Source organism: Osmia lignaria, chromosome 5 (genome assembly GCF_051020975.1).
Source record: "Osmia lignaria lignaria isolate PbOS001 chromosome 5, iyOsmLign1, whole genome shotgun sequence".
NCBI classification, from domain to species: Eukaryota; Metazoa; Arthropoda; class Insecta; order Hymenoptera; family Megachilidae; genus Osmia; species Osmia lignaria.
In genome coordinates this window covers 6,626,720-6,634,960 of record NC_135036.1, presented here as the reverse complement: position 1 = coordinate 6,634,960, position 8,241 = coordinate 6,626,720, and the positions used below count along the sequence as shown (strand labels likewise).

General features: G+C 31.8%; 2 protein-coding genes across 4 annotated transcripts; both read left to right on the top strand.

The window, feature by feature from the left end:
* The first annotated feature begins 693 nt into the window (after positions 1 to 693).
* Positions 694 to 6,770, top strand: Setx (probable helicase senataxin). Of its 3 annotated transcripts, XM_034332162.2 has the most exons (8): positions 695 to 974; positions 1,054 to 1,290; positions 1,452 to 1,565; positions 1,648 to 1,794; positions 1,873 to 2,074; positions 2,160 to 6,279; positions 6,352 to 6,562; positions 6,639 to 6,770. In XM_034332162.2, exons 2-8 carry the CDS (start codon positions 1,207 to 1,209, stop codon positions 6,762 to 6,764), a joined length of 5,004 nt encoding a protein of 1,667 aa, XP_034188053.2. In that variant the 5' UTR covers positions 695 to 974; positions 1,054 to 1,206; the 3' UTR covers positions 6,765 to 6,770. The 3 variants fall into 3 exon arrangements, with proteins under 3 accessions (XP_034188054.2, XP_034188053.2, XP_076544486.1); XM_034332163.2 differs by lacking the exon at positions 6,639 to 6,770 and having other exon boundaries at positions 694 to 974; positions 6,333 to 6,425; XM_076688371.1 differs by lacking the exon at positions 695 to 974 and having other exon boundaries at positions 981 to 1,290.
* Positions 6,771 to 7,255: 485 nt separating this feature from the next.
* On the top strand, positions 7,256 to 8,232 carry agt (O-6-alkylguanine-DNA alkyltransferase). Its single transcript, XM_034332168.2, has 2 exons — positions 7,256 to 7,395; positions 7,462 to 8,232. The coding sequence occupies exon 2, from the start codon at positions 7,498 to 7,500 to the stop codon at positions 8,059 to 8,061; it is 564 nt and encodes a 187-aa protein (XP_034188059.1). The 5' UTR covers positions 7,256 to 7,395; positions 7,462 to 7,497; the 3' UTR covers positions 8,062 to 8,232.
* The last annotated feature ends 9 nt before the right edge of the window (positions 8,233 to 8,241 follow it).

The following is an 8,241-nucleotide window of genomic DNA, read 5'->3' as shown; positions in this document are numbered from 1 at the left end:
CCAAATAATGTAATTTAAATTGATCGTAGATTTTAGTTGATCTTATATTTTTGTAATAATTTAAGTTGCAATAAAATTTTAATTGAAAAAGGAAAGTTTGAACTTTTTTCTTTAAAGGAAACAATAGAACTGTGCCAAGTGAGAGTGAAGCTCCATATGCGCATGCACTACCAGAACAAGAGAAACAAAAAAGGAACTTCATCCTACTTTATCCCCTGGGAGTTATTCGAATGAATTTTTATTCAAAAAGTCTGTTTGTTATATTATTAGTGGTGTATAAACGTTAATTACAATGTAATTGCAAAATTAAATTCCACTAAAAAGGAGTTTTTAAAATTCGACCGTAGCGCCATCTATACAAAAAGGGCTGAAACTACTCAACGACTTACCGGTGGCGGCCGGCGTCGAAGTCGGTAAAGAAGAAAATGTTTGGTAAAGGCGGCGTTAAGAATTTCTCCTGAATGAACATTTTCTTCTTTATGGACTTCGACGCTAGCCGCCACATACTAAACGAATGAACTACGCCCTAAAGAAAAAATGAGGAACTAAATTTGTGGTCTATTTTACCTTTTCGACGTCTTTTTACCGACCGAAAGATCGGTCGATAAGTCGGTAAGTTATTGAGTAGTTTCAGCCGCTATTGTATAGATGGCGCTGCGGTCTAATTTAAAATTACTCTACAGGCGACATAATTTTACAATTAAATTGTAATTATCGTTTTATCATACAATGTAAAAATAAACGATCGCTTCTTCGATATTCAAAGACAGACTGACACCCCATAGCGGAAAACAGATAATTATATCAATGATAAAGCCTTAGGCGGACGCGATTTAGTACGAGGAATTCCCTCATGGTGTGTAAAAGTCGTATTAGTTTGCACACGTTCGTAATGTTGAGTAATAATTCATTATGAAGCCTTGATCTGGCAATGGTGATACGTAATTACAATCAATTTTCAATCTTGTATGGCGGTAAATGTCAATGCATGTGTTTGATTCGATACAAAAATAAATGTTTTCATATGAAACATATAGAAATTGTTTATTTCAGAATAATATCGTTTAAAGATATGTTGATTAATTTCTGTAAAATTTACGGGTACCAGAACTTGATGAAAGCAATTTCGGCGAAATGTTTTTGGCCTAACGAACCGGTTAACAAAAAACGCGGTTACCTACAAACAGAGTAATTATTTTTAAAAAGATGGAGTCAGATAATATCTCTCACTTCATATTAAAACGAATTAATGTTCCGGGTATAATTGTTCTTGATAAACCAGAACATTCAGTATGTACCTAACACTTATTATCATTTTTATGTAATTAGTAAAATTAAATTTTTAATAATAAAAGAGTACTTTAAATTAATACTCTTAGATATCGATAAATCAAAAGTAATTAATGTGGAATTAATTATGAATACATGTAACTCTATTTACTTTGTTTTAGTATACTTGTGGCAGAGCCAAAGATAATCAAATAGTATGTCTTGGTTTAACAGTATCTCGTCGTCATTGCATATTTTTTCGTAAAAAAGATGAATTATACGTTACAGATTTAAAGGTATGTCCATATCAGAAGCTGTAATAAAAATTTAATGTGTAACAGCAATATTTTTGTATTGCTAACACCTTATTATTTTTAGAGTGTTAACGGTTTATTCCTAAATGGAGTCGCTCAACCACCATATCAGATGACTAAATTACAACCAAATGACATTATTGGCATAGGTTGTCCTGATCATGATGTTACAGATAACACTATGTTTGCATATAGATTACATATAGTTACGGTAAGGTGTTATATCAATATTATTTCAGCATCTATAATTTAATACTCATTAAGTCTTTACCTGTTGTACCAATTTTAGACGTCAGATATCTTGGAAAACAATCACAATCCTACCGTTGTTTTAGAAACTATATCAAATTTTAAAAATACGGCTACCAGTAAGCCTGACACTTTAATTAAGCGTAAAAGAGAGGAACAAAAACATGATATAAAAATTTTGCCAAATAAAATTCCGAAACTGGAGATTAAAAATTGTCTTGTAGATAAAAATTCTTTCGAAGGTTGTGTAATTTTTATTCATATTGTTTGACCAACTAGAAACATAATAATTTCACTCATTAAATATAAATGTTGCTCAAATTTCAGACAAATGTAAAAGAAACGATGAAAATGATATTGAAGTAATTCATATTTCATTGAATAACAGTACACTTAACGAAAGTAAAAATGATCATAGTTTAATAAATGACATTCAATCAAATGTAAATAAACAGAATACAAAACAGTCTGAGTCATCGTTACGCTCTACGATGGAGAATAGAATTCAGGAAAAAGAAAATTCTGTCACTATGTTTAAAGATCAGGAACAATCAAGTAAAAGTGTACAGAATGCTAAAAATAATCATGTTATTCCTAATACAGAGTCTAAAAGTATCGAGGAAAAATATAATAATATAGATTCTAATATAAAAGAGAATAAGCAAAATAATATAAATGAAAGTGAAGCATTAAGTACGAGTGACATTATAAAGACCGAAGATAATGTCTGCAAGAGTTCAGCAGCACCAATTCCAAATTTTATAACTAATGGAAATACCGTAATAAAACTAGAAGATGAATTACAGTTAACGGACACTGACGAAGACGTTTACAAGTCTTTGCAGAAAAATATTCCAGTTGTATCACCGATAAAATTGAAGAAGGTACAACAAGAACCAAAAACACAATTCTCCGAAGTCGATGTTGTAAATTTAAGCGACAGCGAGGATGATATATTTCCATGTTCCCAGTTGTTTGATATTAACTTTGGTATGGATACTACGATTAAAGATGAAATTAAAGAAGAACCTACAGAAATAGAGAACGAAAGATTTAGTATGCTTGATGATACAGAGTTAATCTTACTATCGGATAGTGAAGATGAGGACAATAATTGGTTGCATAAATTATCTAGGAGTCAGTTGCTCAGTGAAGACGATGATATTGATGGAAAAATGAAAGATCTAAATATGAAAACAGAGGATGCAAGAGGTGTTGATACTTCAAATGACATTGCAACAAACGCAATAACAGAACAAAATAAAGAACTGGAGAAAAGTATCGATGAAGAAAAATTGCAAGATACAAGTAATACAACTGAAAGAATGAATCTTGATTTCGAAGATTATGATAAAGAATTAGTCAAATCTCCTAGTAATACTACAAACAATAGTAGTAAGAAAGTTCCTGAATCTTCAAGCAATCAGAGTTCGCATTTAAAACAGAATAAAACAGAAGGTCTTACAGAGACCACAAGTGCTACCACATCAAAGATGAAATCCAAAAAAAGGATGATATCACTTGAAAGGAAAGTGCCTCAAATTGAACCACCTCATTTAGCCACGAATAGACGTCGCAATAGTTCCAATACAGTACAAGAAAGTGAGAAATCTACGAAACAAAAATTGACTGCTAAAGAGAAGAAAGAGCAGCAAGAAAAATTAAAAATAGACGAATATTTGCGTAAGAAAGAGCAAAAGAATCGCAAAGTGATTCACAAATGGGCTGATTGTCTACCTCATAGTAAAAACATAGTAAGCTCATTTACCAAAGAGGAGAAGAAAGATTTAGCGGATCGTAGAAAAATTATGCTGCAAAAGATTGCAATGGAGAAAAAACAAGCGTCTCTAGAGAGCAACGAAGACAAGAGACGTGTTGTTTCAAAACCAAAAGCTAAAGTAACTATGAAAACGCGAACTGATTTTCTGGTTGAAGAAACAATTTCTGCATCTAAATCGGTAGATACAATAAAAAAACCTAAGGCTTCGTCTAGTCGTTCCTCCTCGGGAAGCTCAAAAACGAACAGGTCTCCAAAAGGTAAAGATGTTGCAAAAGACATAACAGTATGTCTTCAACGTTCATTGACGCTCAGTGATATTCCTAATATAGGTAGAATACCAAAGAAAAAGACAACTAAAGCAAAATCATTGCAAGCAGCACAGAAAAAAGATTCATTGGAAAACAATGTGGAAAAGGTAAAAGATGTTAATAGAAAAGAAATTGAGATAGGAGAGAAATCAAAGACAGAGTTATCTGCTCAAGTTCCTAAATCTTGTATAAGAATGTCATCTCGGAAACAGAAGAAATGTGTATCTTTTTCTACAAACATTAAAACTGTATGCGAATATCAGATAGATGAATCAAATATTTTGAAAAAATTAATAGGAAAAGATGCACCCATACCCTCTGAAAAAGTTCCGACAAAGAAGCCTGTAAACGTAATGGAATTTAATGCGAAATTAAATGAATTTTTAGCCCGCATCTTTTCGTGGAATCCAATTTGGCTGGAGGAACAGCAGTATTTAAATATCTCTGCACCAGTTGTAAGAAAAGATGAGATTCACCCAATGGTAACACATTACAAATCATACGATGATTACTATAGAATTATTTCACCCCTTCTGTTACTTGAAACTTGGTACTCGATAACTAAAGAATTTCAAAATATCGAGCAAAGCTCCAAACGACCAACATTAATGTGCTCTATAGTTGAAAACTCCATTCAAAGGAGTGCAGTTTCAACGAATGTAGTTTTAACTACTTTGATGCTAGAAGTTTTGGCCACGAAAGAAGATATACATAGACAAACCTGTCCGCTTTTCGGAGATCTAGTATTCTTTGAATACGTTAAGAATCATGAAAAAGGGCAGAAAACGTTTCATAAAATATTTGCCTACGTTACAAATATACATGAAACAATATTAACGCCCCAGACTCGTTATAATAAGGATCTAGGTATTTATGTAAAAAATCCTCATTCACTGTTAACATACACGATGAAAACAAAACCGCTAGATAACAATATTCCAGTGAATCGCGTTCAACGATTAAGAACCGTGACTTATTTACGTCCTAGTTTAAGACTGGTGCAAGCTTTACAGTATCTCCCTTATTCGCCGTTACTAAAATTAATATTAAATCCAAAAATTGAACTGTATCAGCTACCAGCCTTATCTGGACTGGAGACATTGATCACTGAAGATCAATTAAATAAAAAGCAACTGGAAGCTGTTCACAAAGTAACTGAGGCTGTGGTACAAAAAAACGCGAAATTGTGCTTTATTCAAGGACCACCGGGTACTGGAAAATCAAAAGTTATTGTAAATATTGTTACTCAGGTACTGTATGGTAATAATAGATATGTAAATAACAAAAGTTCATTGAAAATCTTAGTTTGCGCACCGTCCAATGCTGCAATCGACGAGATCGTCCTAAGATTATTAGAAATTAGATCCAACATCAAGCATAAAGCAAAAATAAAACCGTTTAAAATGGTTCGTATTGGTCGTGCAGAGACAATGAATGCAACTGTAAAAGATATTTCTGTAACCGAACTCGCGAGGCGAGACATTGAGAAACAAATGGCTAGTTCAAACAATATTACACCTGACAGTGTTGAGAACGAAAAGTTACATCTGGAATCTAAAATGAATGCTCTGAAAAGCCAACTTACAACCTCTCGTAACATGGATCAAACTCACAGGGAGTATATTAAAATGAAATTGGGGGATATGGCCGCAAAGTATGAATTACTGAAAAATTGTAGACCATTGAATAACAGAAATGAAAGAGAATACATAAGGTTACAGCGTGCAGCGGAAAATAGAATTCTTGAACACGCGGACATAATAACATGTACTCTTTCATCGTGTTATACTAATCAAATGGAATCTATTTTTGGTGGTAATAAAAAAAAGATATCAGTATGTATAGTTGACGAAGCTACTCAAAGTTGTGAAGCAGAGACTCTGATACCATTAATGCTAGGTATAAATGTATTGGTTCTAGTTGGCGATCCAAATCAATTACCAGCTACTGTATTAAGTCCAGAAGCAAAGAAATATGGTTTAGACCAGTCTCTATTTTCACGAGTTCAGAATGCATTTGATTTACTTCCAGATAATCCAATAATAATGTTAGATACTCAATATAGAATGCAGCACAGTATTTCCTATTGGCCAAATAAATTTTTTTATGGTGGACTATTACAAACCGCAGTCAAATGGCACCCCGAATTTCCATTCTATCCGTATCGAATTTTAAATCTCAATACTAATCAAAACAACGATAATTTTTCAAATAACGATGAAGCAGAATTTGTTGCCAATGTAATTTATTGTATGATAACATCTTCTAATTTAAACACCTGGGAATCATGTATTTCATATGGTATTCTTACACCGTATAATAATCAGAAATCTGTGATATTGGCAAAAATTAATGAAAAGTAAGTTAGAATATTTTACACAAGCATCATTATATAATTGTTTATTTTAAAAGTTCATTTTAATGATTGTAGAATAGGTCCACTGTCAGAGAATGTTAAAAGAAAAATGAAGTTTGATGTAAATACTGTTGATGGTTTTCAAGGACAAGAACGTGATGTAATTATCATGTCCTGTGTACGAAGTCATAGGATTGGTTTTTTGTCAGATAAACAACGACTTTGTGTTGCTCTTACAAGGGCAAAACACACATTGATAATATGTGGTAATTTTAATATCTTTATGGTAAGTTATAATAATGAAATAGAAAAATAACAATACAGATAATAAGAAACACTGATGTATAAAAATTGAATTACAGAGGGATTTAATGTGGAATTCGTTATTATCAGATGCCAAAGCACGCAAGGTATATTTTAATGTTAATGCTGATGCGAGACCTGATAAAATAAAACCATATATTATCAATGGCAAAGCATTAAAGTGATTGTCTATATGATGATTTCATTGTTAATATCATTCTTGTATATTTGTAAATCGTACATTATCATCGTCGTTTTTCATAACGTGCAGATACATACAATGTATTGTAGATTTTTAGTTATTTTTTTATAATATTCGTTTTATAAATAATAAATTTTTTACAATAATGATATTGTGGGTAGGAAACAATAAAGAGTATCCCTACTTCAAGCTTATGTAATGTATGTACTATTTTGACCATGATTTGGAATTTAAGTTTTATATACATTACTAATGTATCTTATGGCTATTTGTACTCTTTGTTTCATTTAATTTAGAATTGCAGTTGTAACTTTTTTTTCTTTTAAATTGAGTATGAGACTGAATCCATAAATACCAACCCCTTAAGAATGGTTCACATTTTAACTTAACCTTTCACATAGGGTTGAATCAATTGCATATATATGTATGTACCCTATACAAAAGCAAGGTCACGCAAGGTTTGAAAAATGGTTTCGTCTATTACGCGTTGATATATTATTACGTTAAGTTAGGTTTCAAAAGCACAGAAGTTAAACGTATTATTAAATTCAGACGTCTTTACAGCAGTTTAAGTAGAAACTTCACGTTTGAAGTTGGAAGAACGTACAAGAACAGTAAGAATAATAAATAATATTTAAACATAATTTTTCTTTATAATTTTACTTATCTTATTTCCGCAGTACTAAAAATATATCGAGAAAGATTTCATTATCACTATGGTGCGTTATCGAACTATGACACCACAGGAATATAAGGAAAATTCTAATAAATTCAAAATAAATTATGGCATCCAATCGACACCCTTTGGAAATTGTTTAATCGGTATAACTAATACCGATAAAGCTATAGTATACTTAGGGTTTGTCGATAAAAGTACTGAAGAATCATTATTGGGCTTACAAAACACCTGGAATTTTTCTGAATTAATAGAAGACAATGAAAATGAAACAGAAGAAATCGTACAAAAGATCTTCAATCAACGCGTGTTTAATGATGATTCCATCGTGGTTGTGTTAAAGGGAACGGAGTTTCAAATCAAAGTCTGGGAGGCCTTGCTAAAAATTCCAGAGGGTACAATAATTACGTATGAACAAATTGCGAAAAATATAGGGAAACCAACAGCTAGTCGCGCAGTTGGAAATGCCGTGATGAAAAACAGTATTGCATATTTGGTGCCATGTCATAGAGTAGTAGGAAAATCCGGCAGTAACAAATATACATGGGGAACAAATCGTAAAGAAAGTATTTTAATGCATGAGCGAAAATTTTTGAATACTTAAGTTTGTTACTGCGGTATTATGCATCAAGTATATAATTTTTTGTTTTATTTAAATGTAAGCAATGGTATTAATGTTAAGCAGAGTGAAATATTATGTATAATTATGATTTATACAGTATTTTTTTGTTACCTTAAGTACTTACACAAATTAAAGTACCTACTACAGATGTTTAATTATGCA

Coding starts and splice junctions, on each gene's coding strand:
- agt (XM_034332168.2), top strand. CDS start 7,498: ATGGTGCGTTATCGAACTATGACACCACAGGAATATAAGGAAAATTCT.
- Setx (XM_034332162.2), top strand. CDS start 1,207: ATGGAGTCAGATAATATCTCTCACTTCATATTAAAACGAATTAATGTT. Junction 1,566..1,647: donor TATACGTTACAGATTTAAAG/GTATGTCCATAT, acceptor TATTATTTTTAG/AGTGTTAACGGTTTATTCCT. Junction 6,280..6,351: donor TTGGCAAAAATTAATGAAAA/GTAAGTTAGAAT, acceptor TAATGATTGTAG/AATAGGTCCACTGTCAGAGA.